General features: G+C 46.1%; 1 protein-coding gene across 2 annotated transcripts in view; it reads left to right on the forward strand.

Moving 5' to 3' along the window:
* Positions 1-740: 740 nt before the first annotated feature.
* nrp1a (neuropilin 1a) overlaps positions 741-22,495 on the forward strand; it is a 62,054-nt gene continuing 40,299 nt past the window's right edge. For both annotated transcript variants that reach the window (XM_080543988.1, XM_080543989.1), the window contains exons 1-4: positions 741-866; positions 2,537-2,956; positions 5,290-5,464; positions 21,658-21,839. In XM_080543988.1, the coding sequence (XP_080400114.1) occupies positions 2,890-2,956; positions 5,290-5,464; positions 21,658-21,839 (424 nt within the window). In that variant the 5' untranslated portion in view covers positions 741-866; positions 2,537-2,889. The remainder of the gene's footprint in view (positions 867-2,536; positions 2,957-5,289; positions 5,465-21,657; positions 21,840-22,495) is intronic.

Genomic DNA, 22,495 nt, shown 5'->3' on the forward strand with positions numbered 1-22,495 from the left:
GGTTCTATCTCCGTTTAGGGCAGTTCAGAGATATTGAGCGTCAAAGTTGTTACATTCCATTATGTTCTGTGAGATGGAACCTTTGTATTTTATGAATTACTAACTCAAAAATGTCAACATTTTCAAAATAACACCACACAGGCATTAATAAACACCTAATGGATCAGGTTATGTAAAAAAAAAAAAATGGAGATAGAACCTTATAATTCTAACGTCACGATATGCTGATATCTACAGTACAGCATCTGAATCTGCATTTCGATCGCCGAGGCGACCCCTTGGTGAAGGGGCGTGTGACTGTACATCTCGCCGGAGACTCCAAACCCTGTGTTCGCAGAGAGCGGTGAGGCGCAGGCAGAAGATATAATAACTTCATACAATGATAGAAGTAAAATACCCTAGCAATCTCCTCCAGTTTTCACCTTCTTTCAGTGAGCTTTTTGGACTGACTGTCTCCTTATCCCGTTCTCTGCTCTGAAAGCGCAAATCTGTAGCCTATCCCTCTCTCTCTCTCTCTCTCTCTCTCTCTCTCTCTTCACTTGTGACTTGTGAGCGCAACAGAGAACAGGGGGTCTGCGGCGCACTGAGAGGGTCTCGGGGAATCAGCGTGGCTTCGCGCGGAGCAGCACTCAAGGGTGGTCCCGGTCTAGCATACAACCTATTGATTAACTGGGAAAGGAATTGAAACTCGAAGTCCCCTCTCGTCTTGTGCTGTGGTCAGATTTGATGGTACGGATATCGCAAGGTGGTAGGCTATACCCGTCCTTTGGAAGAGGAAACGGACAGGGGTCTGGGGGGCTACTGACACTGTAGCTGTTCCGCTCCGATATTGGATACCTATGGGTTTGTGAGTCCACAAGACGCAGGTGATTACAGTTTGTTTTCTTTATGGGGGTTGAAATCAGAAGAAAGAAAGCGAGATTGAGAGATGACACCGTAGACTATTTTGTGTGTGGAGAACACACCGGGTAGGGTTTACATTATTTAGCTTTCATTCGTATGATTTTGATAAATGCATTTCTTTGATGCAAAGTATGGGATACAGTATCTTCGTAAATGATTTAGAATGCAACTTATGATGCAGTTATATATATATATATTTATTATATATATATTTATATAGCCTAGTCATCCTTTACTCTAACTCTATTTACGATGCAACATGCAACGAATCGGTGACGCTATTACTAATTTCAGTGTAATTGAGTAGCCTAATATATTTGATAATATAATTGAGTCATATATTTGAGCCTAAATTATTGTTAGTGGTCGGCTTGTTGGCAGCTTGAATATTGAATTAATTCCGTCTCCAAGTCCCTTTGTGTATAGAACCTGATCGTAAGAACAATCTTGAAAGACAAAGTGCCCTATGATTGGAACTTGTATTGATTTCCGCCGATTTTCTTTATAGCAATCTAATGAGTCACAGTGATGCAGGTACTCTAAACATCCGAATATTGATGCGTAAAAGTAGCCTAGTCATATAAATAGCTGGTAATCACGCATTGCAAATTTCTCAAGTAAGTAGGTGGCCATCATTACATTTACATAGGGCACCATTGAATACAAAAACAATTAGCTTTGAGTGATAGTGGTCGTTTATTGCAAATTTATGCAAAATACATGTTTTAGAGGTAGATGGCGAAAATAGGCTACGCTCGCTGTGTCCCTGTTGAGATGCTGGTCTGCCTAGTTGTTGATTATTAGTGAGTTTAGGGACATTCGGTCACAGTGCGTGAGCTTAGAATGATAAGGTTCTATCTCCATTTTTGTCAACATTGAGTTTTTTACATAATCTGATCCATTAGGTGTTTATTAATGCCTGTGTGGTGTTATTTTTAAAATGTTGACATTTTTGAGTTAGTCATTCATAAAACAGAAAGGTTCCATCTCACAAAACATAATGGAATGTAAAAACGTTGACGCTCAATTGATTGAAAACTTTATTAGAATTGATTGATTGAAAAACTTTATTAGAAGATTTGCAGAAGTAGGTACATGAAAGTACATATTACATACAAGGTCAACTAACAGGATAAAAACCCAAGAAAGCCACTGGCTTATTTCAATTGGGGTCCTTGATTCTCAATATCTCTGAACTACCCTAAACGGAGATAGAACCTTATCATTCTAAGCTCACGAAGGGCCAGTCTAGTGCGTCTCGGAGAACCCTCCTTTAAAAGAAAAGAGCTTCCATATCCATGGAGGTTGGGTTTGCATATTTGTAATCAAACCAATCAGAGACCCCCTCTGAAACTCCAGCTCGTCCACAGCAGCCAGCGAGCACACCCCGCTCCAAAAAGAAGAAAAGCGGTCGCAATTTAGGGGGTGTATCCCTGGCTGTAAGTCCCTGTTATGGCAATGCCATTCGCCAGATGTTAGTATTACGACTGAGTTCATGTCTTCATGTCACATTTGAGAATGAGCAGAGAGCGGAGAGGGCACAATGCGAGCTTGATTTGCCAATCTGAATCTGCCCATTTTTGACAGAATACAGAATACTGCTTACTCTCAATATTTCTTTCCACTTTAACAGCGATCGGAGGATTACATCTGCCTGGTCATCATTTCAAGGAGTTGAAACGAAACGGGAGTTGTTTTTTTTACTAGTTCAGACTTTTGGAGGGGAGGAAATGGCAGAAGAATTTGAGAAAGGAACCCAACTGGACAGGAGAGGAAACCAGAGCTGAATGGCAGGATGCGACAGGCGACCTGATCACACATTCAGACCAATCTCAACCACTTTAAGACACTTCTGCTTTATTTGGTTTTGCATTAGTCCCATGATTTTTTAAAAAGGAAGGACTAATACGCCTGGATTGGAAAACCCTTGAGGAGTTTTATTTTGTTTCCCTGATTTTATTGTATTTTTTGTATAACAAAACAAGGATGCATTGTGGATTAGTGCTGGTCCTCTTAATGGGAATCCTCTTCGTTGCCAGGGCTATCAAAAATGGTAAGTGGCACAACTGATACTCCCTCTGCATATAGAAGGCATTTATCCCAGTGTTTTTTGTTCATGAAGGATTAACCTTATCTATTATCTAAAGCTCCGCAGGTTGGGGCGATTTGTTGCGCATTCACCTGCCCGTGTTTACGCGAGGTATCCTGATGTCGTTGCTACTTAGTGACGTTAGAATGATAAGGTTCTATCTCCATTTTGGTCGAAATTGAGTTTTTTTTACATAATCTGATCCATTAGGTGTTTATTAATGCCTGTGTGGTGTTGTTTTTTAATTGTTGACATTTTTGAGTTAGTAATTCATAAAATACAAAGGTTCCATCTCACAAAACATAATGGAATGTAAAACATTTGACGCTCAATATCTCTGAACTACCCTAAACGGAGATAGAACCGTATCATTCTAAACTCACGAGTTATGAAAAGTGTCTCAAAGTTTGGGGTTTGGCACTTCCCTCTTTCTGCGCTGTCATGGATCCATTTAGAGCACATTGTTTGTTTCGCTTCCTTCCACAGTCAAGTTCCCAAAACTCATTCAAGAGAAAAATATTAAGTCGACATTCCCTTTTTTCTTTTCTTGTACATCCAATTCAAGATTCATCTTTCATGGCAGATGGTGTAGCCTAATCCACAAGAAAGCGTGACTGTGCAAATAAAATAAGATCAATGTAATTTAGGCAACTTGAAGTGGCTTATCCCTCTGAAGAACGTTCTGTTATTTATTCCCCGGCAGGTTTATGAAGTCCCACTAGAGAACCATGTTATTAGGGCTCAGAGTGATATTAACAAACACCTTCTGCATAATTCGTTGATGCGTTTGATTCAGCGAACGAAACATTTTAGGCTATGTTTAGGCTAATGTTAGACTAGATTGTTCTCTTCTTTGACACAAACAATTGATTCATTTACCCTGGTCACAATTGTGCCTGTCATTGTTTAATTTCAACGGTGTTAGTGCTAAAACACACACACACACACACACACACACACACACACACACACACACACACACACACACACACACACACACACATATATATATAGCCTATATATATGAAACAATATCCACAAGTGGTCTCAAGGCACCTTGCGTGCCGCACGTACGCACCTCATTCACCCCTCTGTCCATTCCTCGTCCCTGAGCTAATTCTCGGTCATTAAGTTGTTCAGTTGTAATAACTCTTGTTGGTGATATTTTACAGATTCACAGATGATATACAATTAGCCTATATCTAACCCTAACCCTACATTTGATCAAATCCAGGGCGTTAAAGGCTACTACAGTTCACATGACAGTTTAATAGACACCTTTCCACTACTCTTTATTTTTGAACTCTTTAAGTTCTTGTTTATGAGCGCAAGTCTGATTAAAATACATGACAATCTTACCCATAGGCCTACCTGGATAATATCATTTTGTTTTAAACTCCTGCAAAGGTCTACTAGCTCATTTATTTCATAACGAAATGCAAAAATGACAACACATTTGGCCATGGGGCACAATTCCTTATCAGAGTTATTTTTTTATTCAGAGCGTCATGACTGCCAGTCACGGGATGAGAGAGAGAGAGAGAGAGAGAGAGAGAGAGAGAGAGAGAGAGAGAGAGAGAGAGAGAGAGAGAGAGAGAGAGAGAGAGAGAGAGAGAGAGAGAGAGAGAGAGAGAGAGAGAGAGAGAGAGAGAGAGAGAGAGAGAGAGAGAGAGAGAGAGAGAGAGAGAGAGAGAGAGAGAGAGAGAGAGAGAGAGCCTAGACTACAGTCTCTGCATTTACAATTCAGCTACCGTATATAGCCTACCTATTGTGAGCCTAGCATTCAGGCATTAGAGCTCAGTTTGAGTGATCATTGATAAGAGGGTCAGTGGCAGATTAGACCTACTAGAATCCTTTAATTGTAGGTGGCCTGTTACTCCTACATGCCATAGCCTACACCACACCTGAGTGAACCATGATGGATTGAATGTGATTTCGAATAAGCATTGTAATAGGGATTATTAACAGCTCCACGAATGAATGAATGAATGAATGAATGAATGAATGAATGAATGAAAGCTTTATTTCGAACATGTGAAAAAAGAAATAGTTATAACAACAAAAGACAAAACAAAAACAAGAAAAAACAAAACAAAAACAAGAAAAAACAAAACAAAACAAAAAACACTAAGGTCTTCGTTTAGATCTTGACTTTGAAAAACTATTGTTGATCAACACCACGTCATTCAAATTCAAAATAAGAAACCTATATTGACAAATAATGTGTCTGTGTACATTTTGGATGTTATGTTATGTTGTGTTCATTCATTTGATGATCCATTTTTTATCTGTTGCAGACAAATGTGGGGATAACATCAGAATCACCAATGCAAATTACCTCACCTCACCTGGCTATCCGACGTCATATTTACCGTCTCAGAAATGCGTCTGGGTGATCACAGCGCCTGGAGCTCACCAGAGGATTCTGATCAACTTCAACCCGCATTTTGATCTGGAGGACAGGGAATGCAAGTAAGTTGGCAGCCCTCTCCGCTCATGCATATTGTACATGAAACCGCGCCATCTAGTGGCAGTGGAATCCTCGAATCCGCAGTGCTTTCAACTACATGTCGCAGAAAGGAGGATTTTTTTTCTAACTTGGGTTTGGAATTTATTTGTTTATTTTCTTTCCAGAGTTTGAGTATACATGCACAGCTTCCATCCATTTAGCCTGGGCTGTACCGTATTTGGTCAATGGAACATTGTACTATTGAACTGTCGCTACCCGTATGTTGGGTTGGGTTGGTTAGCCCCTGAAGCTGTTACACCGCACTAGAGCTAAACGGTTAACCTGTTGTCAAATAAGTCTAAGCCCATGAAACTGGAGAACCATAGAAATGTGATGAGCCTTGTGTGTCTGCGGTGCCCTGAGGTGAGCCGTGCCTGGGCTGCCTCCCTCTCTCTCTCTGCCTGGGCCCAGCGCTCCTCTCTCCGCCTCAGCCTTTGTTGACGCTGCAGGGCCAGAGAGTACAGTGCTCTGCTGGGTTCTGTTACTGTATCCCCACTCCACCCAACATTGGCGCTCTGCTTCCCTTTTGTGTTCTGTGAATGCCATGTATTAATTGCACTTTTTTTTTATCCTCGTCTCTTTAACGCTTTACTGCTCTTTAAACTGTCCGACAATAACGGCCTGAATGACCGTTGCTGTCTTCCAGAGGGTGGGTCCTTGACTTCTTCTGGGTCAGATTTCAGCACAGAGGGACTATTAAACGTTTCCCAGACCCGGGGTTTCAGAGGCCCTCTCAGAGATATTGCTGTGTGGATGGACACAGGGAGAGGAAACTAGCCTATATTTCTGTAAATGAAATTAGCCAGGAATGAATTTCCTGTGCTGGAATACACAATAATAATACAATTTAAAAATGTAAAGAATTCAGCCTTGAGGCCACAAATGAAATGTCTTCTTTTCAGGTTGAAATAAGGCTACTTCATCAACCTGAGGTTGTAATATATTTCTGTAAGGTTTGCAAATTAATTGAATTTACCATGCATTGAAGTCGTCCAAGTGGGATTGCCAAGTAATTGGATGTTCATACGTTTGTGAGTTGATAAAGTGCATGTTTCTTTGCCATGTACCTACCTCGCCAAATGTGCTTATTATTTTTGGAGAGAGGCCAAGTTGTGTAATACCAATTGAGCGGTCACGGGTTATAAACCATAGTGCTAGAGTATACTAACTACTAACCTGGAGAGGCGTCTGTGGAACTTAATCAAGTCACCAGTGATTCATGTGGTTAATGCAGTGGACTTCTAGAGAAAAAGGGGGTCAGCATGATCTCAGCTACTTTCTATTTTAACCGTCCCCTGGTACTGATTAATTTTTGATGTTTTAATGGAGTGGTTTTCTTGGGATTTTAGTTCCACTTCACTAATTGACTTTGTATGTGAGGAATTTAGACATGGTGAGGAAGACGAGCTGTGACATTGAATCAGGTTTTTATTGTCAGCCTTTTAAAAGTAAAGTGAAGGCAGCCATTGTGTGAATAGCTGAAGGGACATGTCATAGTTAACTCAATTATGGACTGGGGTAAACATGTGCTTCATGACTTTGTCTTCATAGACAGTAGCTGGTGCGATTTGTGCAGTTGGAATCAGACTTCCCAGTTGCTGATCAAGCTCACAAAAAACACTCCTGACATAATGGAAACTGATGATGGCCGGAATAGCCTCCTTATCAGATAGACCAGCGGGGGGAAGCTACAATGCATGCTTCAGTGCGGCTGCCTCCAATCTAATTAGCGGTAAATGGAACACACATGCTCCACATGTTCGCCAACATGGCTGTTATCAACAAACCAAACAAGGAGCACTCAAAGTGGGGCTCATAACGAGTGGTAGTGACTACCTTTGTTGTTACACGTGTGCTATCCGACAGGTTTGTTTGGAAGTGCGCGGCTCCTGAAAGCAGGGGGGGGAACACTTCACCAGCAGATAGGGACTAAGTGGGTCTTGAAAAGTGAATGTGGAATGTGTTTACCTTACATGCACTGCTGTAAACCTGCATGGCAGGGGTTTGGGTTGTGCCACCATGCTCACAAAGCTAATGAAGTTTGAGGTAAAAGCTGGGCCTGTCAAGACAAATATTTGAAGTAAATTTGCTCTGAAGTTCACTGGAATAAGCAGCTTTCAGCCCCACTGAAAACAAAGTAAATGTATAAAGTATGCCCTCAGTTCAGCCGCTGTGTACCCAGACTCAACTTCAATCTGATAATGCTGTCAAGCACGTCTCATTTTGGCAGTTCTGCGATCTCAAGGAGAGATGGAAGTTTGGATGTATATTCATTTATAAACAAGTGACGGACAGCTTTCACTTATTGGGAAGGGGATGATAATTGGCCTAATTCAAACACAGGCTGTTGCCTGTTACTCCTTCAATTAGATTTTTGGATGGAGTTTGCCTCGGCTTGGGTTCATATCATATTGAAATTTGAAGCTATCCAATTGCATTGGAAGCTTATGTGAACAGCTTGGCTGTAAAAACATCTTGACAACTATGTTGCTGCTAGGTTGCCTCCACTGTTGGTATCAACATTCCACTGATAGGTTCTGCTTTTGACAGGGCACTGAATCATTGATGTGTTTTGGATTCGCTGACCAAACAGAAAAAAAGACTGATTCTCTGCACATGGTGAACTCCCTCATAGACAGTGCAGACCGCAGTAGAGCTTCTTCTGGAGGGGAAGAGGGGCTAAAATGGAAGGTAGAACGAGGATGCTTTTACTGAGAGTCTCTCCCCTCTCTGCCTCGCCTGTGTTAGCTGGACCTCAGAGAACACAGAATTCCTGTGTGACAGGCCGTGCAGTCCTGAGTCGGCGAGGGGGGTGAGGGAGAGGGATTGGTGGGGGTGAGGGGGGGAATATTCGGGGAATGCCTTCTGAAGAAGGTCTTTGTGGAAGAGGAGAAAGTCAGTGAAAGCCTCAGCTCACAATGCCTCAGAAGTGAGCTCGCTCCCCTGCTACTGCCCCGTAACTCAAGGCTTGAAAAAGCACTCTTTTCCTTTTTAATTGTGAGCCCCCCCACCCCCACCCCTGCCGTGGAGCCCCCTAGAAGAGGCTGCATACCCTGCTGGGAAGGCAAACACTGTCCGCTGTGCCCTGAGACAATACACATCCTGCAGCCCGGGCATTCCTGGCCAGTCCTGGACTACAGGAATGAGCTACAGCAGAGGGGTGGAGAAAGTGAACCCCCCCCCCTGGCTCTGGAGTTCTCTTTCATACACATATTTTTTGTTAGGCGAAATGTTAAGGCCTTAAGGCCTCACAGGTTCATAACACACCCCATGTTTCACAATAGGGGCCACCTGTTCCTCAGCAGTACTATTGGGAAAAGGTCCACGGTACCGGTACTCACTACTGGGAATACCTCCCTATCCCACCACCTAGGGTAGGTTCTGAAGCTCCATGATGGAGGGCACTAAGCAGGACTCCTCTCCCCTCAGACGAGGCACCAAGGCTGGGGAAAGAGCACCATAACTCTCCAAGGATCACCAGTAAACTGCCCTCCCCTCCCCTCTCACACTCCACGCAACATAAGCAAATAAGGAGAAGTGGGCTGTGTGATCGTACATCAGCCGTTGTCATGGAGGAAAATAAATAAGGCAGGAATGTAACAAGGGCTTTTTTCTCCTCTGTCGGCGAAGCTTTTTAAAACGGGAACGCCGTGACCTCTCGGGCCAAGGGGAAGAGGCTTTGGCTGACAGGAATTGTTTGTAATACTTATAGCCCTGTTAGCGCACATTATTTTGATGTTTATGTGCCTTTTCCTTTTTAAGTATGTGTCAGTGAAACATTCCCGCTGCACACGATCAAAGGCAACAAGTTAAAATGAGGATAGCAGCACTGTTTATCTAACTACAGTTTGTGACAATAGCGCCTACAATTATGTGCCTGGATTTGTTTAACAACAGCCCCCTAGAAGTGTTTACAAAAGGAGGCAAATTATAGATCAAATTACACCGCAGCAGCAGAGAAAAAGAAATTCAGCGGCACTACTGTGAGTAATTTACTTTAAATGTGTTTAGCCTTTTCCTTGCATTATCCCGAGTCATATTTGCTTTGCATGTCTCAACTTTCCATGACGCAAAAGGGAAGCCATTCAGTATCAACATAAAACCTATGCTTACATGGTTCTGGCACTTTCAAAGCTTCCCCAAGTAAATGAGACCGGTGACCTGTTAGAACTGTACTGTAAATAGCATTTCCCAAGTGAGAGCCGCTATACTAATCTCTATATTCACCTCTATTATGAGCTAGAGGGCAGAAGGGGAGAGAGAGAGAGAGAGAGAGAGAGAGAGTGAATGAATGAATGAAGGGTCTTTATTGTCATTAATTCAGTACAGGTACCAAACAACGAAATTTTGGGGGGGGTGGCTCCCCTGGTGCTAGGAAAAAAAAAACTAAAAACTAAAAACAAGAAGGGAAAAGAGCTGGTTTACATAAATAAAGGCTATGTTGTACACTATCCACTATACTATACAAATAAAACACTGTGCTGTACTCTATGCTATGCTATACCTATTCTAACATTTCCTATCTCTGAACCTTATGTACCTGAGGGTTGTCATATTGCACATAGTGTTATTGCACATTCATTTAAAGTGTCGCAGTTTGCAGGTTTGAAATGTACACAGTTGTGTTTCAGTATTACACTTGATTTCAATCTAGTAGCTGCCATAAATTTGTCTAGATTGTCCAGGGCCTAGAATCTAGGTCTTTGCTGTGTTCAGGGCCTGAATGGCCCTGGGGTAGAAGCTGAGCTTCAGTCTGTTTGTCCTTGCGAACATGGTCCTGAACCGCCTGTTCGAGGGCAGCCGAGCAAAGTGTTCGTTCGAGAGAGAGGTATTGGAATTATCTTGACCCTCTCCCTACCTTTGTACTCTCTCTCTCCCTCTCTCTCTCTCTCCACTCCTCTCTCTCCCCCCCCCCCGCCCCCTGTCTATCTCTCTCTCTCTCTGTGTCACACCAAAGGGTTAATGGTGGTAAAGTCCTCTGGATAATGAGTAGGATTAAAGAGTGTGTGAGAGAGTGTGCCTTGGCTGGGGCAGAGGAGGAGTTGTGCCGGTGAAGTGTTCACCTTGGCCACCGTCGGGAAGGGCAGCCTGATTGAAAAGCTTTCTCGCCGTGACAACTGCCGTCCTCCCCGCTGCTCTGTCACCACTTTGATTCATGCGCGGCCCGGCTCACGCACACCACGACCGGGAGGCGAGCCACTCTTCCACCCCACAGGAGGGACTCCACTTAATAGAGGGAAGAGCAGGAGGGAGGGGGAGGGAGAGGAGGAGAGAGGATGAGAGAAGGAGTGAAGGGGCCAGTCATAAATAAAATGCAGAATCCCATGTGTTTGTGTGCTGTTCGTTTTTTAATAGGGGAGTTATCCTGCTCATGTTCACTATGGACTGAGGTCTCTAAGCTCTATCTGGCAGCAGCCTGTGTAATGTTTTTCCCAGCGCTGCTTTACAGTCATACAAGCCTTCCCTATATGGATGTTTTTTGGGGGTTATGTGATGTCTCAACCCACCACACAGCTGAGGACTTTCAGTATGGTCTGTATTTATCCGAAACAAAATCCACAGAAAGAGCCGTACCGACAACTTCATGATTAGAGAACAACGATCTCATCTAACAATGTTCATCTCTGAGAGAGCTTGATCTGGACATAAGATCTATGGGACAGTAAAAAGTTCATCCACATTTTTTTCTTTCTTCCAGCTCAGATGAAAAGCATGGGCTCAGGCTCTAATTCAATTACGTGTTCTGTTTTCCAAAGACATTGGGATATATGAGCACCCAGGCTCTTTTCGGATAAGCGTAATATGATTAGCAACAGGTTTTCCCTGCTCTCCCAGTCTCTGTTTCCATGTAAGAGAGTTTTTTTTTTTTTTAATATGGAGTTTGCGTGGTTGTGTGCAAAACAACAAAAGGAAAAATAAATTAGGGGCTGATTACAGTTTCGTGAGAGAGAGGGGTGGGTGGAGGGAACGGGATTAGTTGAAAACAGTACCTCACAATACCCTCCTCCGCCTCCACCCTCCCTCAGAGGAGAGAGAAGAGAGTGGAATCCTGCTTTAATTGATGAGGACACATTGGAGCTTTAATACACCATGTCAGGGCACGTCAGCCATGTTTAGCTTTAGTGCCCTACCTTGAATGGCGCTCGGGAGTGTGATTGATGTGGCCCCGGGTCTTCTGTGGCCCTGTTTGTTGCCCTAAAGCCTCTGTGCTTTAGGAGCTGTGGGCGGGGGGGTGCGGCAGCGGGGGGGGGACGACGACGACGACGACGGGGTCTCAAAGCGAAGTGGAAGTTTGTTTGCGGTAGGTCCTTCCCGTCCGTTCCAGGCCAGATTCCTCCTGCAGTTGTTTTTCCCGTCTCTGTGTGTTTGTGCACGGCTGGCCGTCGCGCTGGTGTTTCCCCTCCCTCACTCCGCGCTCTCTTCGCGTCAACTGCGGCAACCAGACAGTGATTGATGGCGCTGGACCCCGCTGCTTTCTGATTGAGTTAGAGGCACTCCACACAAAACCCCTTTGCTTTGTTTGCTTTCCACTTGATCTCTTACTCGCGTAAATCTTTTTTTGGGGTGGTTCTAGTTCTTCCTTCTTCCGCCCCCTTTTCTCACAGGGTCGTTTCTAGGACTTAAACGGCAACAAAGGCGCATGCACGGACATAAAATGCGACCGTACCCTTACACCCTCTTTTAAAATAGTATCACAGCGGGGTGCTGGTGGGCCTTGTATCTCCACCCTAGCTCTGGCGCCACCCCCCCCCCCCCCCCCCCCCTCCCCTCCCACCAGACTATAAGAGGGGATCACCGCACCTCTCATCCTGGACCCTGTAGAGGGGGACACCATCAGAATGCAGAGGCAGCTAATTACTGGCCGGATGGGCTCCAAGTTGGCAGCCTGAGAGAGTGTGGGGCCAGTGAAAGGAGAGGTCAGCTCGCCCTCCAAAAACTTGGCAGGGGGGTGTTGGCCATCAGCACTTTGATCAGACCGCCATGCCAACCTCATTCCCCCCCTCTACGAGAAGCCCACACTCGTGGTTGTTGTTGTCGAAGAGATGCACTGCTTGGCACCTGGCCCTCACAGCGAAGGTCTCTTTCGCTTTCAAAGAAGCTCATCAAAAGAAGTACAGCGTGAACGAAAGGGGAAATCGGACAGAAACGGGGGATGCAGCTATTGAGATGTGACTATCAATAATAATAATGATAATAATAATAATACATGTTATTTGTAATGCACTTTACATTTGCAAGTCTCACAAGGGAGTGATCAGCGCAGAGAGGAAGTTATCCTCCCTATCAGGCGTCCAATCATAACTGGCCGTGCCAACAAACCTGTGGCGTGCACATTCCACCTCACTGTCTTATCCCCGTCCTCTTCCCCTTCCTCCCGTGAGCAGAAATAGCCGACTATCTTAAGGCTGTATGTTTTATGTTTTTAGAGAGAGAGAGAGAGAGAAGTAACCCTGCCCCAAATCATTTGTCCTGGACTTCCTCTCCTCATTCAGGCCAAACACTGTCCCAGGCCCCGCCGACCAGACCAGCCTCCCAGCCGGCTGGGCTGTTGAACTGGTCAGGGGCAGTAGGGCCCAGACTGCCAGACCCCCCCCCCATCCCCTCCACCCCCCTCCCCTCGGCCTCGGTGTCTCTTCAGTCCTGTGGGAGGACAGGAGAGGGTGAGGGGGAGGGAGGGGAGCTTTTTAATTGAATAACTCCCAGTGCAGTTATTACTACCATTGCCCTGCAGCTCCCCAGCCAGCATGGAGCCAGATAAAAGAATCAGGGGACGGCTGAGTGAGAGAGGAGAGACAGGCCTGCCTGGCAGTAATACGCACGACACTGACCCCTGCACCGAGACCTCCAGCATTATTCATGTTGGCACCCATTAGCCAACGACTCCCCCTCCTCCTCCTCCTACTCCTCCTCCGCCCTCCGCCCCCCTTCCTTTCTATCCCCCTCTCCCCCCCCTCTCTCTCTTCATTGTGAAGAGGAAAGAGTCTGGAACACCTCCCAAAGGCTTTACCTCTGGTTGACCCCATCTCCTTCCCCTCTGTATACACTGTGCACACAGCCCTTTACTCACAGGGGAAGCATGCTTCTCACAGCAGTCAATAAACAGGCCATATAATTAGAAAATCAGATGTCATCTACATATTAATAGTACACCAATTGGATGTCATCTACAGGCCTATTTTAGTCCCACACAGAGTTCAGTGGGTCACAAACCCAGATTGTCCTCTTTAATTTTCCTCTCCAAACGGGGCTCATGTTATGAACCGAATCATATCAGGCGTTAACCTCGTCATATGCATATGGATCGTGGGAATACGTTCATCTCTGATCATGAACGAGTGAGGCAGAGGGCAGAGATATATAACACTGTATGGTTGTACTGTACAGTGTAATGGTGACCCTAGGATGACCCAACCCAAGCTTTACATCGCCGGTCTGTGATTGGCTCTGGTTGGCCCTGGGGGACACAGGGTCAGTCTTCATTACAGGAGACATGAGCAGGGCTCACTGCCAGGGGTCACGTGGCAGAGCCCCTTCCATGCCACTGAGCCCTATGCGCAGCCCCCGGGGAACCAAGGGGGCAGTGGGGGAGGAGGTTGTGTTTTTAATGGAAGACGGTTCGTGTCTCCCCCCCTGCCGTGCCACATAACCCACATCCCTCCCCCCTCTTTTTTTACCCTTGACTTCCCATTGTTGTAACAACGGTCTATAATTGACACTGTGCCGGGTCCCCTCTGGAGCACTCCTCTTCCCCCCTGTTCTTCTGTGTAATCACAGATCCTCTCAAATGTCAAGGTGGGACAAATGGGAGCCCATTCCACCTGTAATGGCCCTGAGAAATGACAATATGAGGACCCCGCTCCTCCTTGTCTACCATATTGGCCTGTGTTTTTTTTTTCTCTCTTTCTTTTCCAATTTCAGCTTCTTCTTTTTTTTTTTTTTTGCCTTTATACTGTTACACTGTTGTACTTACTTGTGTAACTTTGTCTTAGAAGGAAATGTATAACAGCGATGTTGCATAAGGCTCGGTTGGGGATCGCTGAGTGTAATGTTCCACAGTCACCCTATCTCCCAGTTAATGCTGTTCTGCACTTCCTAGAAAACAGGCCGGTGGGGTTCTCAGTAGCACGAACAGCTAAATATTCATATCGCCAAACGTCAATATGCATGGAATACTGGCGCTAAATGCATATTTCCATTCTGCCGTGGGCCGTTTTGGAATTAATTACGGTTAGTAATTCCTGCTTCGTTTATAGGAACGAATAGGAAATGTTAGAATAGGTATAGCATAGCATAGAGTACAGCACAGTGTTTTATCTGTACAGTATAGTATAGTGGATAGTGTACATAGCCTTTATTTATGTAAACCAGCTCCTTTCCCTTCTTGTTTTTTTAGTTTTTTTTTCTTTCCTAGCACCAGGGGAGCCACCCCTCCCAAATGTCGTTGTTTGGTACCTGTACTATATCAATGACAATAAAGACCATTCATTCATTCATTCATTCATTCATTATGGTAACGAGATGTGTTATGGAAAATGGGTAATACCTCAAACCCATGCTTTCCCACAACCACAAAAATATAACAATTGCTTCAATTTAAGGTTTAACTTCACATATAGACTATTATCTATTATCTAAATCTATTATTATTATTATTATGGTTAGGGTTAGGGTTAGTTATTATTTATTTAATTATTAACCTATACCCTACATTTAGCCAATTTACAGGTGAAGTCTAACGAAATCTGGTTTGTTTGTGTCTCACTCAATTCTAAGCTCTTTGCCAGAGTATGCTGACTAGATATCAGAGATCATAGATATGGAACCCTGCTAAATCTTGTTATGCTCCAACTACGCCACACCTAATTTATGACCATAACAAACCATGTTAGTTTACAACCTCTGTTATCACGTTACCGTGACCTATTTGTCATGACTTATGGTTTGCGTGCGTGTAAATGATCTCGTGAGCGCATGCGAAAGCAGACATTTTCAATATGATCTGATTTGTTTTGGTCCCTGGGACCTCCTGTAGGCTCTAGACTAGAGCATATAGAACATGTCAGCTGAACATATCTCGCCTCCCGAGAGGCTAAAACAGCACTGACCCTCACATGTGTGACAAGGACAGGGGGGTCTGGTGGGCTCGCTAACAGTAGTAGCTTTTGTGGTCGGTTCTATTTCCCCCTCTCTCTCTCTCCCCCTCTCGTCCCTTCCTCTTGTCTAGTGAGAGCCAGCGCCAAGTACAAGCAAGGAGGATCCCCTCGGGCTACTTCTCCCATTCTGTCTGCTCTCGTATTTCCTAATAAAGTATTATTGTATGTGTAATAGGAGTGAGATGCAATAATTGGGTCTAAATACAGCAAATTCATTAATCAGATTTTTGGCTACGCGGATCCTTCAACAGTGTAATTAGAAAACCTAATGGATGGAGGCACGCTAAATCCATCAATGCTAATGATAATTGCCGTTTATGAAAGCGCACCACTAAAGGCCCCCGCACGAATCCAAACCAGTAAGAATCTAAAAATTTAAGTGCTGAGCTGGGCTTGAGGGAGTGACACCCCAAAGCCCTGATACAGCTGTTGCCTTTGGGGTGGGGAATATCCATCCATGTGTGCGTGGTGGTGACCAAAAGAAACAGCACCCCACTCCCACTTCGCCCACTTCTAAACACTTTGCTTCTAATCAATCAGGTCTCAGGACGGTGGCTTCCACCGCCGGGGTGGGGTCGTCAGGTTCTGAACCACTGGGTTTCAACTCTAATCTCTTCCCGAATCATTCCATTCAGGCTCCAGGACTGGAGAACTGGGGGGAGAGACGGTATAAAAAAGACCCTGATTGCTTCGGACACCCCTTGACGCTTCACGTCCAAGTTTCCATTTCGGCTCGGTGAACTGCAGGTCTTTCCCCGCGCTCAGGCAGTCTGAAATCACAAAGTTAATAACTCGATTAGAGTGTGTTTTTATTTCAGGACACTTAGACGTAGACTGTGTTACTGCCCCGTTCCTTCCTTGTCTGTCAGAGGGACTGACGCAAGGTCATTACGAACCTTGAACGGGGCCTGGGAGGGTGGGCGACTATTATTTTAGCGCGGGTTAATGAATGTCACATGCTGAAGGAAAGCGCAGTTTGTCTCAGTTGAGGTATGTCCCCTCCAGGCTGGGAAAAGAAATATGGAGATAAACTTGTCTCGGCCGCTTGTACGAAACGGTAATGATGTTATGCCTTGGTCCTAAGTGACAGTTTGTTAGCCGTTTTGCGAACACTTAAAGTTTCAAGCCAGATTTCTTGACAGCTGACAACAGGCTTTTCCTGTCAAGTCTCCCACGGCCTCGGTGAGCTGTCCCACCTCTGTTGTCTGGGCTTTTCCACTCAGTTTGTTTAACCCTGAGATGTTTTGAAACGTTCAGTGTGACATGTTTTCATGTGATTAGTTCACTTTAGCTACAGGTCCAGAAAGAAACACCACAGAGAAAAACTTGGACAGTGTTTTTATACAATTCTATCAAGGGAGCAAATAGTAAAGAACATTTTGCTTTAACTGGTCCCACTGGTGTTTTGTAAACGGGCTGTTTAAGAACTGTACATTATTGTGTCAGGCAAGTAGCGTGTTTCAAATTGTTATTCCTCACCCAGGATCACATTTAATTTCTCAAAAACATATCAAACGTTTTAAGAGAGAGAGAGAACCAGATTATTTCGAAAGGAAAAGCTCGAGGCGTCGACTCTGTTATATTGTTAGCCTGTGGTTCATCGCCTCCTCTCTTTGCCTTCGTGAGGTGGGCTAATGTTCTCGTTTGACACTGCTGGATGGCTTTCTCTCTCTCTCTCTCCCTGCAGAAAGAAGAAGGCAGGCTAATACATTTGAGGCGCCGAAGCGAACGTTGTAGAGAATTAGATTCATCCTTTTTTTTTTGCTTTAATTTCCCCTCTGGATTGGCAGACCCATTTTCACCATTAGCGTTGCTGCAGCAGGAGGCAGGCAGCTGTGTGTGTGTGTGGGGTTGTTGTCGGGGGGTGTTGGCAGGCTCGACGACGCTGGCCCACCCGGCCTGTAGCAGACAGACGAATCGGTTGTTAAAAGTCAGGCTACTACGGCTCAGCTGTATCTCATTGTCTGTAAGAAAGCAAAAACAACCAAAACAAAAAAACATAACAAATTATGATACTGTGCCTCTGTGGCGGGGATCTAAATTTAACTCGGTGGGGTCAGAAGGAGAGAGAAATGAGAAGTAGGCAAGAGGGAGACCGTCCGGTTTCCAAAAGTAGGCCAGTGTGTTTGGATGAGTGCGCCCACCCGCCCCCCCCCCTCTCTCTCTCTCTCCGTACTCCAGGGTGTCTCTGACATTGTGATTGTTAACAGCCGTCTCTCATCTCAGAGGCCTCACAAACAGGGGTTCGAGACCCCCGCAGGTGCTTACACAAGTGGGTTATTAGTGCCACATTTCATACGTCTGGCTAGCCAAGGTCTTTCTTAAGCGTCGAACAGAACCTCACAAAGAGATGGCTACAGGCTGGGCTGGGCTGGGCTGGGCGGCTCGGTCGGAACACGTGCACGTGGACCTGCTGGAACAGAACCCGCCTGGGTTCTGGCTCTTGTCTGGCTCTGTCTGGTCTCTGCGACCAGAGTCATTAGACTGCGAGAAAATGCTCAGAGACAACGTCGAGGGACCTCTCCTTCCTCATAAGCTGCCTAAAAAAGCCCCAGGGCCTATTCCTTCTCCATCTGCACATCCTTCATCTCCCACTGTGCCTCCTTTTTACGAGGTCCATCTGAGGCGGAGGCCGATGATGTGCCAGAGTAGAAATGCAATAAACAGGTTTTCGGGAGGTGCTAAGCATTACTATGTGAGGGGGAAAAGAAAAGGCCCCCTGCAACTGAGAAAAGGACACTGCGGAAAAGTCTGGATGGAAACAGTGGTTCTGTGGCCGGGCCAGGGGGTTCTTTTTGGAATCCTTTCCTCCTTGACTCACACAGACACACACACACACACACACAGCCAGCCCCTCAGCCGCAGCACTCCTCAAGCTTACTCTCTCCTCCTCTGTGATGCATCTCTGCATCAATTTTTTAAACGCCTGGCAACGCTCAGATTTTCGCCGGTAGGAGAGGAGGAGGAGAGGAGGAGAGGAGGAGGAGGAGAGGAGGAGAGGAGGAGAGGAGGAGAGGAGGAGGAGAGGAGGAGAGGAGGAGAGGAGGAGAGGAGGAGGGCTGCAGAGGCAGAGAGGAGGAGAGTAGGAGAGGAGGAGGAGAGTAGGAGAGGAGGAGGAGAGGAGGAGAGGAGGAGAGGAGGAGAGGAGGAGAGGAGGAGAGGAGGAGAGGAGGAGGGCTGCAGAGGCAGAGAGGCACTGAGGTGAATTATAAGTCGGCAGATAGAACCGAGCAGCGCTGCGGAAGATTGATGCCCTCTGCCGCGAGCACGGAACGGACAGGAGGACTGCAGCTAGCGAACGCAGCCTTATTACCTCACACAGGGAGAGGGAGAAATACTGGACAGCACAGTAACAGTACAGGGACAAACTGCACTGACATGACTGCATATCATTATTGTGGCACATGATGAGATAAGCTATACTATACAGTACAGCTATAGATGCGCAGTGTCTGGTATGCTTCTCGAAAGCCACAATGTTTTCTTTATGACTCTTAACCTGCTGTGAACGAACGACGGTCATGTACATAATGTGGACATCTACTCAAAGACTGATGCCACAGTGAGTTCTAGAATGCGTAGCCTCCTTCCTTGTCAATTGGACAATGAGACTGTTCATGGTCATTGTGTTGTAAAAGCATGGGAAATACCACCAATTCCTGAGGAAATGCACCATGATAAATCCCCTATATGGCCTTTTTCTTTCTTCTTTCCTTTTTTTTTACGTGACTCAAGCACACTGATAAAGTAGCTCTGTGAAATAGGGTTGTATTCGTGCGAGCCCAACCAGGGCTGTTGCTACAGCTGCCTGGCAGAGAAAGAGGACCGGGTTCTGACATCACGAACCAGCAGAGAAAAAGCCAAACAGCACAACGGCTGATTTACACTGGAATATCACAGGCACGCTCACGCAGTCAAGACCACGGCCCCTAGGGGTACCGGTACCGTGTCGGTTCTCTGGAGAGGTGAAAAGCTTTCGGGTATATATATAACTTGTGTGTTCGCTCCGTGTGGCAGTCTTTTATCGTCGAGGGGATCTGGAGTGAGAGAAGAGAACGGTTGATGCAGCTGGGTGATGGCGGGGTGGTCGGTGGTGTCACTCCCAGTCAGAGCAAACCAGGGAGAAACATAAGGTGTCGAATCTAAGTTGAATCTAATCGAAATCTAAGGTGAAGTTATCCCCCTCCCACATTACACCCCCCTTTCAGGGGACCCCCGTTTCAGAGAGCGACAATGCTTCTCGTATTCTCCCTTTTATTCACCCCCTCCTTGCCTCCGACGCCCCTACCTGCCCCCCCTGCGAGCGGCCATAACCCCGTCCTAATGACCCTGTAAACCCAGTGTGCGCTACCCCCCCTCTCCCGCAGCGCGCCCGTGGTGCCTTCGTTAAACTCTTTTACAAATACACCCCCATTTTAATTCAAGGCAGGTGGAGGAAACCATTTCGGGGGGGGTTGAGGGGTGAGCATGTGGATACATGTCTCCCCCCAGAGGCGCTCGCCCACCCCGAACCATCACTCACAGTAGAAAATCGCCTTTTGTGCGAATATACCGAAGCATTAAGTGCATTTAACCTCACTAAGGAAGGTAGGTGTTTTGACTGTAATGGGGTGTAACTAGGAAAGCAGAACCCTTTTGCCTTAGGAGGCACATATTTTTGCACATACTTCGTGCGTGTGTGTGTGTGTGTGTGTGTGTGTGTGTGTGTGTGTGTGCGCGTGCACGCTGGGGTCCAGGTTATGTTTTTTTAATGCTAGACAGTAATGAGGAGGATGGAGGGAGAAGACAGCGGGTCGTAAGGTTGGAGCAAGAATACATTAGATAAGTACCCCACTGAGCTGAATTTATTGGGAATGGTGTTATGGGCGATTAAATACCATGGAAACCTGAACCCACACGGTTCACCTTAGAGCACTCGCCCTGTCAATCACAATAATAACCAAGAGGATTTGTTTTTCTTATTCTGGATTCATCTCTCCTGCACACACACACACACACACACACACACACACACACACACACACACACACACACACACACACACACACACATAAACACACGCAAACACACACATGTAGACACACACTCACTCACAATGTGTGTGTGTGTGTGTGTGTGCGTGTGTGTGTGTGTGTGTGATGGGGCCGTTTTCCTGACCCGGACTTAAGCTTGTCGCTGACTCAATTAGGCAGTTCCTCACGTCAATAGCCGTCGGTCTGAGATGTCATTGGAGTAGGCTTCGGAGCGTGTGTGAAGCGCATGAGCAGCAGTCCCAATGAAGTCACCGCACGATAGTATTAACCTGCGTCTGATCTGACTCTACCTGCCTCCAGGGGGTATAACACAATCACCAGAGAACCCACACACACACACACACACACACACACGGACACACCACACCCCTCCTTCTCCAAGTCTCACTTACAGGGTGGACATAGCCATTCTATGCCACTGACAGACAGCAGAGCTTCAGCAGAATAAGGTTGTACTGTAAAACTACACCCCAGCTGCAGCTGTGGCCATTGTTGTGAAACGTCTGCAGTGTCTAGCATTAGCTCCAGTACGTACGTGGATCTGATGCCACATATAGAGCGGATATGAGTCACCCACGAGCCCACCTGTTCATTGTACTTAACCTGAGCGACCTCATTATTACTGAGGATGTTTCTCGTTCGCCGGCACAGATCAAGGAGATCATTAACATAATAACATGCACTCAGGTGCCGATCCATCAACACTGATTCGTCATGGTGTGCGTGTGCGTGTGTGTGTGTGTGCGTGTGTGTGTGTGTGTGTGTGTGAGAGAGTGTGTCTGTGTGTGTGTGCGTGTGCGTGCAAGCTTGTGCATGCATGAGGGCACGTGCATGTGCGCGTGCACGTGCGTGCGCGTGTATGTACGCATGCATTCATGCAAATGTGTCCAGGTGTATAAGCTGTCTGACTTCCACAACGACATGCGACTGACCGGTTCTCTTCTCCCCTCTCTCTCCTCCTCTGCCCAGGTACGACTATGTGGAGGTGCGTGACGGAGTGAACGAGAGCGGTCAGCTGGTGGGGAAGTACTGTGGCAAGATCGCCCCCTCGCCCGTGGTGTCGTCAGGGAACCAGCTCTACATCAAGTTTGTGTCTGACTACGAGACCCACGGAGCAGGCTTCTCCATCCGCTACGAGATCTTCAAAACCGGTGAGGAGAGACTTTGGGATGTTTCATCAGATAATAAGTATAGTAAAAAAATAATTTAAAAACCTTGTTGTGAATCGAATGAGAGTAGAGAGAAGGATGCTCGACATTTCCTTTCGGTGGCTCGTGATTCATTCTCGGCACTTACGCGTCAAGGTATTATCCAATCACAATAGGGTGTACATGATATGTTCACTATACTACAAACAGATCAATCATTCTCCCCCCACGTGTTTTGTAAGCTAGCTGTAGCAGGTGACCTTCTGTTGTGAATCGTGCACAACTACCAATGACGTGTAATGAGGTATCCGCATTTCCTGCCGTGCTGGTGTTGACTTCCTGTGTTTACGGGCTGTAGAGGGAGGGAAGGGAGGTGGGGTTGTATATTTCCACTGAGTGACTGAGACCCTGACAGGTGCCGTGGACTCATCTCATGAATGAACCCACCGCTAGTCTCTGGGATAGCCCTGGGTGACCCCAAGAGAAAATGGATGACAAGCAAGGTTCTCTTTTAAGCTGGGTTAGCGTGTGTGTGTGGGTGTGTGTGTGTGTGTGTGGCAGAGTTGGAAGAGTATGTGCATTTATATCAGATCAAAAGGACCTACCACACACACACACACACACACACACCCACACACACAGAAACACACTCCAGTGAA

Source organism: Nansenia antarctica, assembly GCF_963989245.1.
Source record: "Nansenia antarctica genome assembly, chromosome: 13".
In the NCBI taxonomy this organism is placed as follows: Eukaryota; Metazoa; Chordata; class Actinopteri; order Argentiniformes; family Microstomatidae; genus Nansenia; species Nansenia antarctica.